Genomic DNA, 21,242 nt, shown 5'->3' with positions numbered 1-21,242 from the left:
ATCCCGTGTCCTGCAAAATTCTAAAAGTACCTGTGTTCAGCATAATTAAGTCGACAAGTGAAAACAAATCGCGAAACAATAATCGTTTTTTGGCCCGAAAGTTTATCGGGGCGAGTTGTCGTCATGAATTCTGATGTAAGGTAAATGCCCCAATACGCGAATGCTTAAGATACAGGTCTCAATAAGTAGCTAAATATTCTATTTGATGATATTTCTATTGTTTTTGTGTTTTATTAGGTATATAAAAATTTAAGTTCAAAATGAAATAAAATTTGCATTAATGTACAGTTACTGGGCCATATAACTTAATTAGGGAGAAGAAGAAATGTTCAATACAGTTACAGATACGAATAATCAACAACATTTGGCCACCCGAGCAAATTATAAAACGAGGGATTACCGAGAAACGGAAACGAGAATTCTGAAAAGGAATAAATCGAGACATCTTTCGTCGAAAAACCATTTATTTCAGCGAATAAATATTCTATGAATACTCTCTACCTAGGAAGTACACATTATTATAATATAAGTATGCAGTATTCGCCGCCCTCGTTTGGATACTGGGAGTACACAATTCCATTACTTTTCTTTTTTAATTATAGGTACACTGACAAACAAACGAAGATTGAGAATCAGGCGAGGAGAGAAAGTAGCAGTCACAGAGAGATGGAGCCAAAAAAGGGGGCAGGGAGAAAATAGAACAAGACATATAGAGAGGGACAGTAGATCGGAAGAGGAATAAGAAAACTCCAATTTGCTTTCATTTTCTTGTTCAAATATGCGATAATGCTTTTTTGTAGTTTCCTTCCGTACTCGCGTGTAAAATTTCGAAAACGGTGCGCGGATCGATGTTTCTCGATGACGATGATCGCGGAACGATAAAGAGCTACTGAGAGGGATGGTGCGAGTGTTTGGAGATCCGCGAATCTCGCGGAGAAACACAGGGGCAAGTTCGTGGATCAATTTAACCCTAACGACGTAAAGTCTCTACGTTTTACTCTAGAATTTGATCAAACGGAGAAAAAAGAATCACAGAAAAACATTTCTATCCGTACAAGGATTACGAGAAGTTCCGAGGTTCCCTCGAGCTGCCCGAAAATATGAATCTAAACGCATTCCGAGCGCAACTCGACGCTTCTCCCGGTCGGCGTACTTTAGAGCCAAGCAACTAGATATCACAACGATACTACCATAATTTACCGAATCACAAAAGACGCGGCTGCGCAAAGACGTCGTTGAACCCCGTCCTTCCTTGAGACTTGTCCCTCGTGACCACGACGACGAAGAAGGACGAAAGTTGGCCACGATATACATTACGATTTATCATAAATTAGAAACTGCCACTGGAGCGGTCCGTCGACGTTCTGGCTACGATACGTGGAAATTTGCCCTCCCGTTTCGTCCGATACGGAATCGTCCACTGACACGGTCGACTGTTGGCGAGAGCACGTTTTTAATCGTTGTTCCCGAGCGCGACTCGGCCCGGCCGTTTACAGTTCATATCTACAAATATCACCTAAAGTTACACGTAATCGCGTTAGAAAACAGAAAAAAAGGGAGACACGTTCGCTTATTATATAAGTAACGTCCTCGTCGATCCTTCGAAGGAGATTCGGAAAGGATACAGATAGGAAAGCGACACAGAGCGTCCTAGGTACGACGTATTTACACGCACAATCTCACGCGCACTCTCATACACGCACACGCGCGTTTCGCTAAACGAAAGGAGGAAAGAAGAGTTGCGTATATGTATATGTATGTATATATTTATATATATATATATAGATATGTATATGAAGAGATAGAAAGAGAAAGAGAAAGAGAAAGAGCGAGAGAGAGAGAGAGAGAGAGAGAGAGAGAGAGAGAGAGAAACAGAGAGAAAAGATCGTAAAAGATATGAAGAAGGAAAACATTGAAAAACAACGATTTCACTGTACACCGAGATCTTTTGGCCAACACGTTTTCACCGATCAACACGACAACTATGTACTATTAGAGACGAATCGCTTCTTCTTTGTATCCTTTTCTTTTTTTTTCTTTTCATTGTATTGGAAAGGCATCGATGTGCTATGGGAGTGAGAGGGTAAGGTAGTGAAAGGGGGTTGTGTGGGTAAACTGTAATGAAATGCTTTCGTTTTCCACGACCCGTACAAATTCTAATCTCGACAAAGATCGAATTATCAAAAAACGGTACCCGAGAGATTCGAATTGCAATATGCTCCCGTATAAAAAATAATTCTTTCGTGGTCGTTCTCTTAGATCAGGTGCAAACGCATCGACACCTTAAAAATAATACCGTGACTCTAGGAACTATCCGCCTTGCCATGGACCACTATGGAGGTGCCTGTCGTGTCACTCGTCCGGTGGGGAGCGTTATCGCCGATCTCGCGAGCGTCCCCTGTTGCTGCGTTCGTCATCCAGACGTGAAGAGATCGGCTTCGTCTCTGGTTATTCTCTAAAGGGAATCGCGGCACCGATACACCCCAAAAACAAGGCACTTTCAGTCTATCGAATCGAGGAATCGTCGAGGATTGGGCAACGACGAAGACGACGACCGGCGAAGAAAAAACGCGCGGTCAGCGATCGTCGCGATCGAAGGTTCGTCGAAAAGTATAAAAGAGACCCAGGCCCACGATAATCGCGCCTCGTGGGAAGGGTCCAGCGTATCCTCGGCATCCCCCTCGTCGTCGTTGCTCCTCGTCTAGTCCTAAGGTGGACTATGAGCATCCACATCTCTCGACGACCATGCCTGGTAACCGCGAGAACACGATCTGGTACTCGTTGTCGAAGTATAGCATCGTGATCTCGGAGAGTTTCCTCGGGGCGCAACACGGACCAGTGTTGTTCGGCGGCTCTGCCAGACTGACGATGTGGGTGTTCGGGTAGGCCGGCAGAAAGGCCATTGGACAGTCGCCCGAACAGTAATTGGCGTCATACCTGAGACACAAAATCGTAACGTGTCCATTACGCGGCACCGATCAACTACAGGACTCTTATGTTACGGTTAACTTTTTTGGTACAGTTGTCCACCGAGTTGTGCTACTTGATCGAGTAGAAAGTAAGCGAGTAACACCTATGCAGTTCAAACGATACGATTTCTGACCTATTTGGTCATTTTTCCTAATCGATACTTATTAGTAACCGAAGACAGTTTTTTGTATAAGCAAACAACGGAAGTAAGGGAAATGCACACGAGTGATATTTTGACTCACGATTTCATGCTTTTCTTTATCTTTCTAGTTACAAGTAACGAAGACAGACATATGAACGCATTATCATTTCCCTAAAACTCGTGATTTTTTAGTTATGCCGTTGTTATAGCAAAATTTTTTAACAGAAATTGACTTTCACGTTCTTAATCTAGAAGCCGTTGAAAGCAAGCTTTGTTCACGATTAGAAAGTATCCAACAAATTTTTGTCTTTTGCACTTACTTTTTGGGCGCGATTATCCAATCCCAGCCAAACTTTTCGAAGTCCACGGTGAGCTTATATCGACAGCACCTGGTCTCTTGACTGGCCTCGTCGCAATTAAGTCCTACGTTTCTTTTGATCCTCGCCCCCCTTCTGGAGTCTAGCTCCTGCGTCTGCACCTCTAAGTATGGCGCGTACTCTGCCCCTGGATTGGTCTCGACTAACTTAGAATTCCTACGATGATTTCCATCAGGGCCAGAGATCTTAAGAGCTACTCCAAGGTTATCCCTCGGGTGCTTGAACCACTCGGCCACCATCCTTCTTAATTCGATCGTCACCCAGCTACCCCTTCGACCGACGGGTCTTGGGTGTTTGGTGGTCAACGGTGGGCCGAGCAGCGGGGTACCAGATTCACTGACGCCGCGAAGAATCCTCTGCAAGGTGATAGTCACAGGCCCCTCTTCATGGGACTCGCCGCTGTCCAAGTCACCTGTCTCATCCAGCTCGGTGTCCTGACCCGTTCCCCATATCCACAGGGACAACTCCGCCCTGGTCACCCGATGCTGGACCACCTTGTCGGAGAATTTGAAATAGAGAACGTCAAGGCTGCCTTTCGAGTGCCTTAGCCTCTGATCTGGAATCAAGAGATTCACGACATTCGTTAAAGCATCAGACAACTATTTCATGGGATTAGGATTAATATATCAATATTACCGATACTAGCTTATCTAGATGTGGTAGCAAGTGGTATTGAAGATGGAGGCATTCGAAAGAATCGATAGCCTTTGGTACTTGCATAAAAGTATTGATACATGGTCGATACTTCTGCAAAATATCGATTCCTGTTCGATGCTTCTACGAGTTCTACGAAAAAGGCTTGGCTGATAGCAACGCTTTTCTTCTATTACATTATAACAATCAGGAAAGTACCTAATATCAGCAGCGATTTGATACTTCACAAAAATCTTGATACCAATACTATAAAATATAGCAACAAGGTAGAAATAGGTACCAACATCATGAAGTACATAAATAAATATTTTCTGAAAAAAGTTAAACCGAAGTTCTTGCTTCACTTCCTTAATCCTGACTTGTTTATTAATAAATAATACTACAAAGATTTCGAAATTACAGCTATTTAGTTTAATAATATCCATAACAGTACAATAGAACATCGATTGAAACTTGAACTATATTTAAACAGTAATTTACGAAAAATAATGAGATTAGTCACTAAGAAGCTACATAGTCCAAGTTTCAGAGTCGTTTGAAGTCGATTAATCGCGGCCCTACAGTAGTATCGGTATCGGTTCGATCCCTAATCGAGGATCGATGCCGGACAAGATCGGTATGATCGTCCCCGCGCGCCGCGATTGGCAATAAATCAAGAACGACCGGAGAAGCATCCGTCGAGTTTCTTGCTAGCCAAGAGAACCACGAAGACCTCGGCTGCCTCTGCTCACGCACGTGCGTCCGACATTTACCCCGACGACCACCGTTCAACCCGACCTCCGTCGTCGTCGCGGCCGCCGCCGCCGCCGCCGCCGCCGCCGCCGCCGCCGCCGCCGCCGCCGCCGCAACGATCGGCAAGGGAACAGGAGAAAAGAGAGGAGGAAAAAGCGAAGCAGATTTATATACACTTAGCGAGGTACATTAGCCCCGAGTAGTCTATTCAGGCCATCGCACGCTCAGACCGCTTCCATGAAGGGCAAAGCCGTCTCAAATCGTACCGTTACGCGGACTACTACGTTTTTCCTTCGATCAATCGCCGTGACCACCGCTCGCATCCATCGACCACCGATCGCGGCTTCGTACGCGCTTCTAAACAGACACACGTCCCGGTATTCGACTGGATCCAGCGGCTTCTCCGAACTCGACGGGACCGCCGTGCCTTTTCCAGAAACCGAATGTCCCGCGGCTCTTTCTTTGTCCCACGACGTTTCCGCGACGCGACGGGACAAGTTGAGTCGCGACTCTCCTCCTGCTCGCGGAAGGTGTTCCAAGCTTTATTGGCGTTCCGCGAACTAATTGTCATGATCCTGGGAGGGAAGGCTTGCTTAATTATTACGCTACGCGACGCGTGCTACGCGCCCGCGAGATACTATTGGTGGATCGAATCTGAGCGTTGGTATCGTTATCACTGTCACTGTCATGCACTCCCTGCGTCGTGCACGTCTTATTTCCGGCGACGTCCCGAGATAATTACTTATGGGAAGAGTACCCCCTTCCATTTTCATCCTCTCCTGCGACACACTGTTCGAATCCGTTCACGTTCTACCTTGACTCTCAGACAGGGATGCTCCATAGAAACGAGCAATTAGTGATCCTTCAGATCTCACTGTTCGAAGTAATTTGTCGCGGTTAATTGCGTCAACTTCTCCCTGCTTTGCCAGTGTCGTGTTTTCCTGAATATTCAACTATCAAACGAGACAGGGTGTAAGTCTTTAATTGTCAAGGTATATTCTGGAGGAATTCTGACGGGAGATGCTCAGTGATTTAATTCAGTTACTGGATATCAAACTGTAGTCTGAAATAGGGAAGTATAATCGAATTTTATATTTTTAGGCAATTTAATCCTAGTGTTAGCGCTGATGAGAAGAGTTCCTGAAGTGCAACGATCACTTTTTAATGTCTTTGTCAATCTGTGGCACTCATTAAACCGTATATAATCGTAGTATTTGAAAACTTAATATTTGAATATGTCAATATCTATATTAAAACTTAATATTAGAATATTTAAAAATTTTTTAATTTGAAGATCCGAAAGTTGGAGAATTTGAAAATGTAATTCCATATAATTCTGTTAACGTAAAGTTACACCATTGATAATGCAGCAAAAGTATTATACTAATACTTATAGTCATCACGATTATTTTAGTATTTCCACTGTCAACATTATTTGTAGAATACAATTATATTACAGTGCTATATGCATTATAATACACATAATATTATTTACATAATACAATCACATAAATCAGTCTGCCGGCCGTAGAAAGGTGACGTGGCAGCAAAGTGTCAAATGTCACCTTCCCTCAATCAATTTACGGAAGACAGACCCAATCTAACTCCATTGTCTCGTCCCCCATCGCCTTCCTTTAATTTTCCAATGACTTTCCTCGATCTTTCCCGGATGATTTCGATGACCCCCCGTCACTTTCTCCTTCTGCTATCAGCGGAACGTACAAGTCCGCCATTCCAACGAGATAGAGAAACGATAACAACAGAGACGTTTGAAAGAACAAACCTATAATTTTAGTGCTATCACGAGCAGAGAATGCATACACGCGTGTGACGCTGATTTGCGTAATTTCGCAGGTCGCCTCGAGGCCTTCAAGCTCTCAGCCTTCGTTTCGCGAGAGAATTCGCCGACTGCACTTTCTTTGTATTTTCGGGTCAAACGGTGGCCTGAGCTACGGCGACGTGTCGAAAGAACGTGGATCGAAAGAGCGAGGAGACAGAAAGATGGCAATTTTATTTTCGTCCAGACGCGGCTACCGACCGTCTGGCGCGAGATCTTTGTAACCACATTTAACCCCTCGCCAGGGAAGTCGCCGCGTCTGGGTTTAAAGGAGGAAAGAATAAACATTGCTGTATTTCGTGGATGAGGTCGCATCGCAGCCGTCGCCGCGGCGTCCTATCGAAAATTATTGAAATAATGGCAATTATCTTATGAGAAGCAGCGCACGAAACGCAGCGCGAATGATTCACAGATCCTGCTTCTTCCCCGGCGCATCTGTGTTCCCAGAATTCCGTCTGACGCGCCTTCGAGGCGAGCTCGAGCGGGGCGGCTTAAAACACGTGGGGCGACGCAACGCGCGGATTTTAAATCCCGTGACGAGTGGCAGACACAAATAAATGCGTAGAGTGAGCACGACAGAGGAAGAAAGAGGCTAGCCGCGAACGGAAAAGAGAAAAAAGGGGGCTCTTGTCGGAGGACAAGAGAAAGAGAGAGACAATAAAGCGAAAGCGCTAAAGTACATCGTGCTTCGGCGCGAAGAGATAAATATAGTTTTAGCGAACGGAGGTCACTCGCATTGCTCGACCATACTATGTTGTAGTCATGATTTCTAGTTTCTCGCCATATTATTATTATTATCACTATCTTATTGATTCGCGGTCAAAGCGGCCGCGAGCTGGCAAACAAATTGAAATAATGAGAATGTGCTTAAGGTGCGAAAGAAAGGAATCTAAGGGGTCTAATTTTTAATCAGTTGTCAGCTTTGACAGACGTACTTGTTATGCTTAAATTTAAATTTAAATGACAACTTATAAGTTATTTATTATGCCATGAATTTACTAACGATAAGTATATGTGCAATCCATGTTCTAGTCATGAAAGGAATTAGCGATCTTAGAATCAAGTTCAGCTGCTCGAACAGTAGAGTATTATTATGCTAAGGATTCCAAATAGTAGATAAATGTGATACATATGGTTCTATTAACACATTATGCTAGATGACTAATATATTATTTGTAAGAAAAATAGTTGATACGCGTCTGTTCTTTGCATTCCACATAGTTTAAATTGTTTTATACATAAATGTATGGCATTAGATTTGGTGAGAACTTTTTATGAATAAAAAAGATTACGTTATTTCCATTAATACAATAACAATAGACCTAATACTGAACAGTAAAATCATCTCATTTAATTCTGATTATGCTATTGCAAATATACGTTAGTGGAAATATTCAATATATATTCTACACATTCCTCAGATACGACTGATTATAAAAAAATGCTATGAACCAATTGTGCGTATAAAATGGGACCTGACCCCTGTAATAACAGTGATGATAATAAACTCCAGCATCCCAGATACTACATTAATCACACTTTTCATCGTCTCCCACCAAAATGAAAAATTCTTTTTTCCAAAAACTTTCCTTTTGTCAAAATTATCCTTGAAAAGACACGTTACTTTCTATTGGAAAGACCAAGAAAGAAAAATAATCGAGAGAGACGAAAAAGTCGGAGGCGTTTGCCCAAATGGCGTTATTCAGTTAAGAAATTTGACAGAACAAAGGGCCGAAGCGAAGACTGGCGGCGCGCGGGCACCTCCAGAAGGCGGTTCCCCACGACCAATGAATAAAAGGGAAATCGAAGAGGAGAGGGGGCATGAACGAGTGGAAATGATGGAAAACAACGGTGATACCACGGTGTCGTGGCCCTGCCTATAAATAAATGAAGAAATAATTGATACGGGACTCCGCAGCTCCCCTCGGCCCGTGCACCGTGCATCCTCCGTGCACTTTTCGCCGCTATCATCCGGTTCTTTCACTCTTCGCCGCGGACAACCGTCGCTCTAAGGGCGACGACGTTTAAAAATATCGCGCGACAAATCGTCTACCAGCAGCACATGACTCGGCACGGCTAAACGTGTGTCGTGTCTAACTCGTCGAAATTTAATACCGAAATCACCAGGGGCCACAGTGTACAGGTACACTCGTGAGCCGAACGATCGAATCCACCCCTTCGCGACGTTTTAAACTTTTACGCGATCGAAATCCCGTCGTGACGGTGCCACGATATACCATCTTGTTTTGGTTTTCGACACCGTTTTGATCCTTTAGAGTTTTTGTGACAATTTAAATGTGGATTTAATGGAATTATTGTTAGAAAATCTAAATAGGATCCATTAAATTTAAATCTTCTTAAGAATAAGCCTGTACGATAATGAAATTCACGATTAAGTTATGAGTCCATGTATATCATAGTAGAGTAGAGTATGCTACCACACTAAGGCAATAAATTTGATTATATTTGTATAAATACAGGGTGTCTAATTTTAATCGATAAATGTGAATTACTCGTAAACTACTCGCCGAATGAAAAAATTATTCAGATAAGAAATGAATGGCTTCGATGAAGAGATAAGATAGTGTAATTATTTTTTCTATAGGTGGACGCGTATAGGTCATGTGAAGGTCAACTTTGGTCAATATGGCCTAAAACTATTTTAAAGCAGTATGTATCCGAGTAATTCAGATTAAAATATCTCCTAAACTATTGGTTTCTTGACATGAATCGGTTAATACTTTTTTTTATGAGGAATAACGAGCTGAATCGATTATCAAAAATTAACAAAAAAGACAGTATATTCAAGAAGAGAAAATATTGTAAAAAAATTGACAAGTGATCGATGAAACGAAAGCCCAGACATGAGATTCGGAACAAACATAGAAGCGACTTGTCTATCCATCGAGCAGAATCGAGGGGACAACGAGGGTAGAAGTTTGCGTTTGCGTGAGCCTAGCTTATACACCTCCGCCTATCCACGCAGAGCGTTGAACCCCGAAATTAATGTTGTAATGCACTCCCGTATCTCCGACCCGGCTCATCCCACCCTGTCCCGTCGAAACTCGCTCAATAACGTGCCCTCTGACTTCGACTTGGAAATACTTAATTACGCCAACAATCCTCAGCTCGGATACCTGTCGAGGTGAACGCCCAATCGCGAATCTCTCGCATCCAAGGACATCGGTTCCTTTGTTTACTTTCTCGACTTCGTGATTAGTCGCAGCACTCACAGCCCTTCCAATGCACGGTCACCTGTGATCCTCGAGATTTACGTACTGAACGATGCAAGCGCGCGACTTGGGTGAAAAGTGGAGCGCGTTCGTTCGTTAAGCCACGTATTCATCGCCTGTTGTAGAATGCTCGTGAACGTTCACGTACGTACGCGATTAGTTATGAATACTTGTCATGATATATCTACAATGACTCACGAGTTTATTTAGGAAGAATTGTTAAACACATTTATATGGTCAAAATATTAAGGTATGTACTTTACTTTTTGTATTAACATTAAGTAAACTGAATAAATGATATTGAACACAGAAGCTGGAAATACTTCAAGCATAAACTGGAAATTACTTCACAATAACTAAACTATGTTGTGAATATGCATGAATTCAATCATAGTTAAATACTTCTGATTTTCAAATTTTGGAATACTTTAAAATTCAAATATTCGAACATCAACGCCTTTTTATTACTTTGAATTTTCCAGTTCTAATTTTTATATAATATTAAATGTGATATACTTTTAAAACCTTTTAAAAAGATCCAATTCAAAGTGGAACTACCTCCTTATTGCTCCGACCCTCCAATTTTTCTGTAGAAATTACTAATAGAATAACTGTTAACTCTTTAATTTATCTTTATCCTGTAATTTCAACAACGCAAAATATTCTCTAACTTTTTTACCAGAAGTTCGAGTAGTTTTAATAAGGCAAGCGTTTATCAGTTGACAATCCATCCATATTTGACCCTAACGCGATTTAGAAGCGAATGTTGACAATAACGGAGAGAGTAATCGGGCGTAGTATCGATGATAAGTTTAATTCGCGAAATGTGCGAGTAAATCCTAGGTAAATGTATGCATCTACAAGCACTTATCGTATTTCCGGTACACGTTTCAGCGAAAGCGTGCGTTCCGCGCGGAGTCAGACTGCAAGGGACGGTCAGCGGACCCTTTGGGCCGCGTTCGCGGCAGAACCGGACGTAAAAACTGCCGCCCTCGAGCAATTTGCATCGCGTGACAAAGCCGACCTGCAATTGCGACTGCACTTCGACAGTATAACAGCGTAACTCGATAAAATTCGCATTTGGGTCACGCGTCTCTTTTTCCTCCTCTTCTTCTCTCTCTTTCCCGCCCCTTCTCGCTCTCCCCTTTCTTTACCCGTCCTTTCTCTTGTTCCCGTCCGAAAGGGTGTAGCGTACGCAGCCATGGCATCGCGTGCATTCGAGAAGCCGGCGCCCCTCTCGAAACCAGGTGGAAAAAGGGGATAGAAGAAACACGTAGAAACGCCTCTGCTTGCACCCCATCGTTCTCCCGTTCTTCGCCTGTGCGCCTCGAAATGAACGAGCTTCAGACAATTATCAGCGATAACGCGAACCGCTGAGCGAACGAGTTTCCTTCCTGGCTTGCCAGCGCAGCGGATCAAACAGACTGTTTATCGGTCGTACGAAAATTTCGCCACGATCCCACCCTGTAGATAGAATACACACTCTGATGCGAAAAAGGGAAACGAGATTAGGGTTGTTGCTTCCTTTATTTGCGAAATTAATCGAATTAAACCTGTCAGTCTAATATGGGCGGGAACAAGATTTAACGGTGTGTAATTTTTCGTACTATTGTGTCGACAGTTTCAAGAGACAACTAGATAACGTTAAATATTTGAGGTCTATGTACACTCAGAAGTAGAAGTGTATTGATTGTCAGACCAGGTATTTGAAGATTTGATTTTTGTTTCTTTTCTCTGACGCATTCCACTCAGAACGAAATCGTTACCAGCATATTATACATCCCTCGAAACCATGAAACCCTATAGCTTCATTCTATGAAATGGCAGAGATATTTCAGGTAAACGAAATTGACGAACCGCCCTCTACATACACACACACACACACGAGCATATATAGATACATACATACATACATCAACCTTGTTTCGACATTCGATTACTCCGAAACGAGTCGACGTATGAGTCGGGGGTATTACCTACTGTGTCCATTTGGCAAAACGTCTGACTGAGATAGATAATGGTTTTATTACGTATTTGGGAGGTATTCCACGAAACTCCTCAGAGAGAATCGATGATGTCACTGAACGAAGGAAAAATATTCCCGCTCCGAGATGAAATGAGAATCTACATAAGGTAGCGGTAATGCGATACGATCCGGCATCCATCTAATATTGTAGGTACACGTCCAACCGGTGATAATACCCATCGAATTGTTATGTAACTCTAGTAGTCCTTAAATGCGTTCATGTTGCCACGAAGTAACGATATTCGCACAGCTAATGCCTTCGAGAGAGCCAGGAACACGGCAAACTGGTTTTCTGGATCGGCGCTAGTGCCAGATCAAATCGGACAGTACACGCGGTTCTATCAACAGGACGATCAAACTAGATCATCGACGAGATATCCTCGGTAGATACGATGATTGCTTTCCTTTCGTCACGACCAAGTTACCAATCAATTGCTATTTCATGATTGATCGCTTCCATACTCTGTTGCAAACTGTTGTGATCGACACAGCGTTTGATTATTGATTTTAATCCCTTGCCTCACAACGAGCCATATTTGAGGAAAAAATTGTGAGGGATGAAACGATAGACGCCATCAATAATCGTTTGTCTATGTATGTAGTATGTATTATCAATAGTACTACGTTCTCAACATTTTACTTGATATTTCTTTATTATGTGGATACATAAATGTACACATGTTTTGTAATAGATTATTGTACTACATAGGTGCATAAATTAATTTGATTAACTTAGATTATTAGTATCTTAGAATTCTAGCTCATTAAATTGCATCCATTTTAATAAGACAAATAAATTAAGGAGATTTGACTTTTCAAAGACGTATTAATATAAACACTTTCCCTCGATAGATACATTTAAAAATAACAGAAAACAAAGTGACTAAACGTGAATAATGTTTTCTCTGATACCCTAACATTTACGCAATGACAAATAAATTTATATTATTTATCCCAGCTTGCACAATCTACGAAACATTCTAATTTAAATTAATACAGATACTGATCCTGATGAAACATTATCAGATATTAAAGCCTGTGTTTTGAACAGAAATTCGGAAGACTCGCGTGGCATAGTCAGCCCCGAGATGGTCGCGATAAGAGAAATTCAGGGGAGACGACGTCAACTCGTTTGAAATGAGAGTCACTGATGACACGGCGCCTGTCTGTGAGTATGCTGACCGCAGTGCCACTATCTACACTGTCATTATTCAACGGCTTATATATCAATTTCAGATTTATTAATTTCGCCAGAGCAGGTGTACTCTACACCGCCGCGCCGCGAAGAAAGGGTGCAACCAGATGAAACCGTAGTCGAAAATACGTAAAACCAACATTGGCTAAAGATAGCAAGAGGATTATTGCACATTGATCCTATCCGAATTGAAGAACAATTTTATCAACGAAGTAAGGCAGTGCCTTAACGCTCACGATGGAAGGGGAAATAGAGAATGCAATGCACAAGTACAAGTACTTGTACTCGACTAACTACACAAAACAAAAACAAAAATATATATTGTAAGATTCAAAAAGTGGAGTTGATCACATTGATCCGTCAATAGCTTAAATTCTGAGTGAAAAAAGTATTTGTTCATTTAGTTTTCATCGCTTTACGTCGATTATGTAAATTTGTGAAGAAATAAAAAATATAGAAAAATTTATGAAAAAATGCTGTGTTATAAAAAGATCTGAACAACTTTTATGAATGTTTCAACTTTATCCGCTAACATCGATTCAGCATTGGGAAAGACCACTCAAACTATGAGAAATACTTTGCATTTTATTAGAACATATAACAGAGTTGAAATAGAGCTACTTATTGATCTTCAGCAGAAGAATGTTCAATCGACTATTACGCAGCGGTGATTTCGTCACAATATGAGAGTGATGGCGTACAAATGGTATTAGGAATATTCTTTTTATCGATGAAATGACGAATCAAGGACAAATGTTCTTTTTCAATACTAACACTTTATTAGCAGAGAAAATTGGAACATTTGTAAATGAATGTTTCCAGTCCTTATATCGTATCATTTTCTTATTCACAATTATCGTATAAAAACTAAGCACACAAATACCCAGCTGACTCACAAATTATCACTTCAAACAGAAACATCATCTTCCTATACAATATCTTCTTAAACGAAACAGTCTTTACTAATATACTAGTCCTCTATGTAATGTCATTACACGACAACTGACTGTGCAAATATTTTTTTCACTCACTAGAAGTAATTAGACTAAACGCCGCAGACAACAGCTGAGACGTGATATTTATCGAGGGAGCTAAGGCGTCAAGACAAGGGCCGCCTACGATATCGCCCGCAGGCCGAATTACAGCGCGAGCCACGGCGAACTGTCAGTCTCGGTTCCGTCCAAAAATACGGGAGTTCTAACAGCGGCCTGTCACCTCCACAGACGGCTTTAACGCGATAATGAACGATGGGCCTGACCTAGGCTGTGCACCGGCCGTGACCTTCGCGGCGGATCGAGGCCGGTTCGTCGTTCGTGCGTATACTTCTTGGAAATTCGTGTGTGGACACACTGTAGAGAATACATCATGGGGCGATCCAAAAGAGGATGAATAGCTGGTTCGAAAAATAATCGGCCATGTCTGAGTAGCGAACCTCTTAACAGTTATAAATGGAATTCCGAGGAATTGAGCCATCCGGAAGGCTCGTGGCGCATCGAGCGAGCGTAAAAGCAAACGGGACGAAAGCTTGCAAGGACGATGGGATACTAATATCGCATGGATTTACGAAACGCGGTAAACGCGAATTTTACAGTCGCCGTCAGCAAACGTGTCCTGAACGACAGCGAACGTTAACAAATTCTTGCTGGGAACGAGGCGCTCGGGATTTCCGGCTGTCATTTATCTTAACCGTTCACGTTCGTTGTTATTTGACGCGCAAACGATGCAATTAGCGCGCTATCGCTTTGTTTTGGCATGCACGGAGAAAACCGAATATTTCTACCGACGATATACGCGACAAAAACATATTTAAGGCGCATGTTTGCTCGGTAATTGCTACACGGAATGACAAGTTGGACAAAGTGAAGACAATATGCCGTCGCAGTAGAGATTTGTTATTGGAAATTGGATGTCGGACTTTTTGCCTGATTATTGTCAATTGCTGTTTTGTTGTTTGGAAAGAGAAAAATATGAGCTATCTGAAAGTTAATGAAGACAGGAAGATCAAGTAATAATTGATCAGTGAAAAATAAGTCGAAATGTGAAATAAGTTTCTGATTTGAGACTTAGTTTTCGTACAAATCTAATATCAAATGTCCACTGACACTAGAGTCGTCGAAACAGATAAACTGACTTCATAGAAATGTTTTATAAAAACTATTGAATGCTGTAAAATTCCATTTTGTGAGACGTCAGTGACGCTCATTGTAATATGAGAACGATAAATTTTATCAATTTGTTTTAAAAGTTTGAATTACTTATCAAGTGTCATTAAAATTGTACCGCACGTCAACATTTCCTTTAGGTCTATATTAACAGTTTCATTTATTCGAGAGAATTAATCAAATGAACACACATATATATAGTTATCTAAACGTGTTTGTTTAATGGCAAAGTCTTTACTTCTTTCTATCCACAAAGTGGTACCAAACTATTGGCCAATAATATAGATATACATACTAAAAAAAAAAAGATAAATCCATATATTAATTGCTATTAGTTCTAGTGTTAACCTTTTAACTGATACATTTATTATTCAATTATTCAGTTATATTCACAAGTCATGAAATTTTCAACCAATTTCATCATGTTGAATCATCCCTTTTGAAGATCATACCACCCTGTATAAGTAGAAACAGAATCTCATGCGTGGACGTGTACGCGGCGAGATCGAGGCAATCGACCGGCAGCCGAACGACAAAGATCGATCGATCTCCCGAGGACAACAGACAAAAAATCGCTGGTCGTTTCACCGAAGGAGAGATCGGTGCAGGAGGGAGGGAAAAATACGGAGAAAGGGCAAATGGAATTTGCGAAAAGAGACGGCCGTCTAAAAGAAAACCGTGCAGAAAAAGATGAAGAAACCCGATGGAAGAGCAAGGTAAAAAGTCGCGAGCGAAAAGAGACTGAGAGGATGGAAAAGATCGCGAGCGGACCGATAGTATAAAAAAAGAAAATTGGGTGAACAGAAGAGGAATGTCGATGTCCGCGAGAGGCAGCGAAAGAATGAGAGAAAAAAGCGAGCCGAAAGATAGGGGAGACTTCGATTGGCGAGGGGAAAAAGAGAAAGAGAGAGAGGACTTGGGAATCGTCAAGAAACATACGAATATGGAGAAAGGGGGCGAGTAGGAGCGGAGACGGGAAGGCGATGGAAGAGAAAAGAAAGAGACGAAAAAATTCGCACGAGCGAATACCAGAGATGGTCCTGCAACGGGTTTCAGGCGTTCGAAGAGCGATATAGGTCGCCTGAGGCGATAACCCTCTACGAATTTGATACTCGTTTGCCATCGGCTTCTCTCGATACCATCCTTTCTCTATTCTCTTCTGCCATTCACGATCGTATAGAAACGCTGTATTAAAAACGACGGAATACCTTCGTTGATAAGTCGTGCAACTTAACATGCGATACTTGTCGTCCGATGAACCACTATCGGGCGTACATTTTTATTTAAACCACGCCGGGCCACTAATTTGACCGATAACGAGGGCACAACGTAACCTTCAAAACTCAGACAACTTTTTTGCCTGCAATCATCTCCAGTATAATAAACCCCGACGAGATTCAGATCGCCGGTAAAAAGACGTTATTAAACGCCTCTAATTGCGTGTCGTCATTATTGCGTTTAAATGTTAACAAGTTAAGCCGAAGGAAGATTAAACACGCTACCGACGCGACGCCCACTGTGCAGCGTTCATACGAAAAAGAGTATAAGAAGGAGCAAGTTTCACGGTGCATCAGAGAGAACCAGTTTCAGCGAACCAATTACGCTAATTTTTCTACAATTATCGGCATAAATATTCACTCGCATAATGCCAGAGCTCGCCGCGATTCGCCGACCATTTAATGACAACGGTCCTGTAATTATGCGAATCCGCTTGAAAGTCCAAGCAGGCACCTGTAATCATCAGACACGAGATAACCAACAATGAAGCGGAGGATATGTACTTTGTCATGTTCCGCGCGAGTCCTGTCAACCGGGGATTGCGGATCGATCGGTCATTAAATTCAAAATACCTCGGCAATCATCGGTCTCCTGATCTTGCTTGTTCGATCGGATCCGCTTTTCGAAGCCCTTGATTTCTGTCGGAGGACGAGACGGGCTAAACACAGGTTCGCCGACGTTCTCACGCGACTATTACGCGATGCTCAACTTCGAAAACTGGTAAGACTATCTCTTGCCTCGAGGACTTTGACTGGCCACACGCATTCGCCTACCTCACAATCTCGCTCTTCGTTTTCTTAAAGACCATGCTAATTTCGATGGACTCACATTCGCTCAGCCCCTGACGCTACAATCCGCTTTCCGCGTGATGAGATCGGAACGGAGGATGAAAGGAATAAAGGAAATTGATTAACCATCACGAGGACCCCGTAGAGCATTATCGCGTAAAGCCGTAGGGAGAAAGTTCAATAAGGCCCATTATCGCCTCGCGACTAACTCTCGAAGCCTGAAGGTAAGATCGAATTTCAAATCGATGACGGGCTCAGAACCCGCACGAAGGAGACCGAGGAAGCCCGAAATACTTTTCTTCCCAACGAGAAAGGGTTCGATCAGGCAAATTTAGAATGCACTGTGGGCGCCCTGTCCTGTCCATCCTGTCGTATCCTATCAGCCCGCGCGTCATCGTTCAATCTCGAGGAGCAGAAGAAAAGCCCTAATCTCGTTACGCAGTTTCGTGGTCAAGTATCGTTAATAGACTGCCTAGCCACAGGGAACAAGTTATATAATTTTTGTTTCAGTTTAATCGAGTAAGCGTAGAGACTGCGTTTCAATTTAAACTACAATGTTGCAAATTGCAGTTGCACGACATCGCGGATAGCTCGTGGGGTTCGCAAAGGTTAATTCAGTTGTTGCCAAGGAAAAATACGACAGCTGCCGCGTACGACGGTTTATCGTATTTGTGATTGCCATCTCTAAATATACTTACAATGTAGAAACCCGTATCTTTTTTCAATGCGATACCCTCGTCGAAAGCGGATCACCTTTGAGGCAAGTCGCGGTATTCAAATACAGGACGTCTCAAAATACTACACCTGCTTGCTTTCGTTTACGAGAGTATTGACTTAGTAGCGACAGGCGCCAGTACGGTCGATCGAAAGACATCTTACGCTACTACTGCGAATGTACTAATTTAACCAATCGTAGTCGATTCGACAATATAAATCCAGTCGTATAGGTTTTCAATCTTCAGTCTATTTATATAGATTAAACAATTCTACTGGTTAGGCTGGTGATACATTTGCGACAATCCAACACGATCTTCTGTAGTCGACTATACAATCTATAATAAAAAGTATTCTGTGCTACCCTCATAGATGTATCGTCAATTTAGTCAATTATGCGTAGTCAGAAACTGCATTATATACTGTCCTGCTAGTTCGAGTAACTAGCTTGCAATAATAGCGTGGAGTATCCTTTTACCGCGTATTTTGGAGCGCCTTTTCTGTACTACTAGAAAAACGATTGTGTCCTAGAAGAAAGAGAATTCTGACACTTACGTGGTTGCGCCAGGGCGAAGACGGTCTCCGTCTTAGCAGCATATTCGTCGATTTCCTCGTGGTGTGTGATACCAGGCTCGAGAGGTTGAGGCTGATCGGCCTGCATCCCGTACATGTCCATCAGTTTGGAGATCGGCGGAATCCTGGGCAAAGCTCTGCCGGTCATGTTCGGCGCCTGCTTCAAGCCCAGTTTGTTCAGAATCTGCTCCTTGATGGCTTCGAGGCTGAGGGCTCTGATCTCCTCGTGCATTCTGCACGCGTTACAGGTGTTACCGGCCATCGCCAGGTATCTGACATGGGCTCTCTCGATGCCAGGAGCATCGAAGGCACCGAAGAGGACCAGTGAGAGTAGTAGCAGCGCCCTCCTGACCATCTTGCTCAAGGTCACCCTTAGTCAGATCAGTTACGATCGGCCTTCCTCGCGAGGGGAACGATCAGATGCTCGGCCTCATGCTTGCAACCTTGCCGATCCTTGCCCTGTTCCTCTGCTGGCTGCGAATCTTGCTCACTCTCCTCTTCTATTTTCTTTTTATCTTGCGTAGATTAGAGACTCCTTCGCTCCCTCTTCCTCCTTTCCTTCTTCCTCCGGTTCCTCCTCCTCCGCCACCTTCTCCCCCGCTTCCTTCTCCTCTATACGCTTCCTTTTCCGTCGCTTGTCCCGCGATACAACCTTCTTGATCTTGCGAAACCCTAAGCTACCCTCTTCGAGAAGCCTTCTTCCACAGAGATCAAGCAGCTCGCCACCGTGTCCAGGAGCCAACACATCACCCGGAGTAGGCGACCAGCCTCGATCACGATCGCGATCTATGCGATCCAGTTTCGCTTCCTTCCTTGCGACCTCATGGCACCTGGCTAGAAGACGAACTTACGGAGATAAGGGAAATTGCACAGAAACGAAACGGTCCAGTAGTGGCTATGTCGCGTGTCAGGGCGCAACGGCGGCAACGGCGGAAACGGCGGAGTGTCTATGACGACAGAGTCCCACGATACGGTGCACTAGCTCCGTTTAGCGTTCCGCTCACCATCAAATATCATTCAGCATAGTCACTCACTAGAAGCACCAGGGACATCCTGAAAACTCACATTGCACTTTGGCGCGACGCGGTGACTCGGCTCACCTCCTCCAGACTATCTAGCCTTCCTTTCGGTTTTCCTCCTCTCGAAACGAAGTGGTCCGGTGAACCCTCGTGACCTCCGATTCGCAGCGCGAACTTTAATCTCGACACGCGCGCGCCTCTCTGATAGACACTGTGTTTACCGGTGCACCGCGCGTCTTCCCAAACGTATCCTGGGTGCCATGGCACCGGCGCTCGACCAACCTGACGTAGTCCGTTTTCCTTTTCCCTCCCCTCCGATGGATTCGATTCCTCGGGATACCCCTTCACAGCCGACACCTCTCCTCCTCTCCTCCGCGCTCGTTTTTCTTCGGATCGCTGGCCAGTTACTTCCGCGGAGACCGGTGTTGCACGGCGAGTCAGCTGACTCGATCGGTGAAATCGATCGGCGATGAAACGAAAGCGAAGAAAGCGAACGGAGCCCGGAAGGAAGAGAGCTGGGCGCGAGGAAGGAGAGGACGCGAGCGAGACGTGTAAACGAGGAGCGTGTACTCGCGTGGCAGTGGCAGGCAGCTGGCGAAGCGTGCCGTGCCTGTGAAAACCCGATGGATCCTAAGAGCTTGCTGGCTTGTCAAGCACTGAGTCAGGAGGCGCGCGTTCTCACCGCATATATGTCGAGGCGGAGGCCTCCTCCTCTTCTTTTTCTTCTTTCTTCTTCTCTCCCTCTATCCTTCGCTCTTTCTCCGTCTCTCTCCTCCACGCGAATGTCCGACCTCTCTTTCTCCGTCTCTTCTCTCCTGTAGTATCTTACGTATTCGCGTGTAGGGGCCGAACGTATACCTAAGTACACCCGCTTGCACCCGCCGCCAACGACTAGCCCCCTCCTCCACCTCCTCCACCTCCTCCGCGTCTTCCTCCACCCGCCACCTCCACTACCTCCTTCTCCTCCTGCAGCTACTCGCCCTCTTCGCCCTCTGCTTCGCCTCCCCCGCCGCCCCTTGATGCCCCGCTACCCCGAGCCTTACGCCCCCCTACTGACACACGGTCCTCCCTCCCTCCTGAGAGACCCTCTCCCACTCCCCTCCAACCCCCCTCGACCATTCCCTCTGCCGCCATGCTCTCTGCTCTTTCTCCAGCAATCTCCCTCCCGCAATCCCTCCTAGCTTACCTTCGTTCTCTTCGCTACTCATCTCTTCTCTCTGTGCTCCACTCTTCGCGTTACTCGCACTTCTCCTAGCCTATACTTCCTCGCTCTTCTTTGCAACCACGTTTTGCAAATCATCGCTGACATCAAAGTCTATCGCATCGTGTTTAAATACTGCCAACCGATCTAGTATTGGAAGATCCTCCGATGGAACTCGCCTCGACTTTGTCTTTTTCTTAAGAATTTTCGTCCTGGGATGTGTTGTGATTTATTTATTTTGGGGCTATCGCTAGATACGAATCCGTACGATTCATTTTTTTTTTCTTTTTCGAGTGCTTTAAATAGCGTCAGTCTTGAAGGATTTCGTATAGTGTACGACG

At 43.8% G+C, this 21,242-nt stretch overlaps 1 protein-coding gene and 1 long non-coding RNA gene across 2 annotated transcripts; both read right to left on the bottom strand.

The window, feature by feature from the left end:
* Positions 1 to 839: 839 nt before the first annotated feature.
* On the bottom strand, positions 840 to 2,499 carry LOC143179338 (uncharacterized). Its single transcript, XR_013001954.1, has 2 exons — positions 2,297 to 2,499; positions 840 to 1,516 (listed from the first exon to the last, which is right to left on the bottom strand). It is a non-coding gene; the product is annotated as an uncharacterized LOC143179338 (long non-coding RNA).
* A 76-nt stretch (positions 2,500 to 2,575) lies between these two features.
* LOC143179337 (growth/differentiation factor 8) lies at positions 2,576 to 19,047 on the bottom strand. Its single transcript, XM_076378525.1, has 3 exons — positions 18,664 to 19,047; positions 3,433 to 4,045; positions 2,576 to 2,937 (listed from the first exon to the last, which is right to left on the bottom strand). Exons 1-3 carry the CDS (start codon positions 19,034 to 19,036, stop codon positions 2,718 to 2,720), a joined length of 1,206 nt encoding a protein of 401 aa, XP_076234640.1. The 5' UTR covers positions 19,037 to 19,047; the 3' UTR covers positions 2,576 to 2,717.
* Between the last annotated feature and the right edge of the window lie 2,195 nt (positions 19,048 to 21,242).

The sequence above is a fragment of the Calliopsis andreniformis genome, chromosome 5 (genome assembly GCF_051401765.1).
Source record: "Calliopsis andreniformis isolate RMS-2024a chromosome 5, iyCalAndr_principal, whole genome shotgun sequence".
Lineage (NCBI taxonomy): Eukaryota > Metazoa > Arthropoda > Insecta > Hymenoptera > Andrenidae > Calliopsis > Calliopsis andreniformis.
The sequence above is the reverse complement of the archived record's forward strand: the minus strand, read 5'-3'. Positions and strand labels throughout refer to the sequence as shown.

Bases quoted from the DNA above. Each gene is read 5' to 3' on its own strand.
- LOC143179337 (XM_076378525.1), bottom strand. From the start codon at position 19,036: ATGGTCAGGAGGGCGCTGCTACTACTCTCACTGGTCCTCTTCGGTGCC. The intron at 4,046-18,663 runs GTAAGTGTCAGA...TCTTGATTCCAG, and splicing joins CTTCGCCCTGGCGCAACCAC to ATCAGAGGCTAAGGCACTCG. The intron at 2,938-3,432 runs GTAAGTGCAAAA...TTTGTGTCTCAG, and splicing joins TGGATAATCGCGCCCAAAAA to GTATGACGCCAATTACTGTT.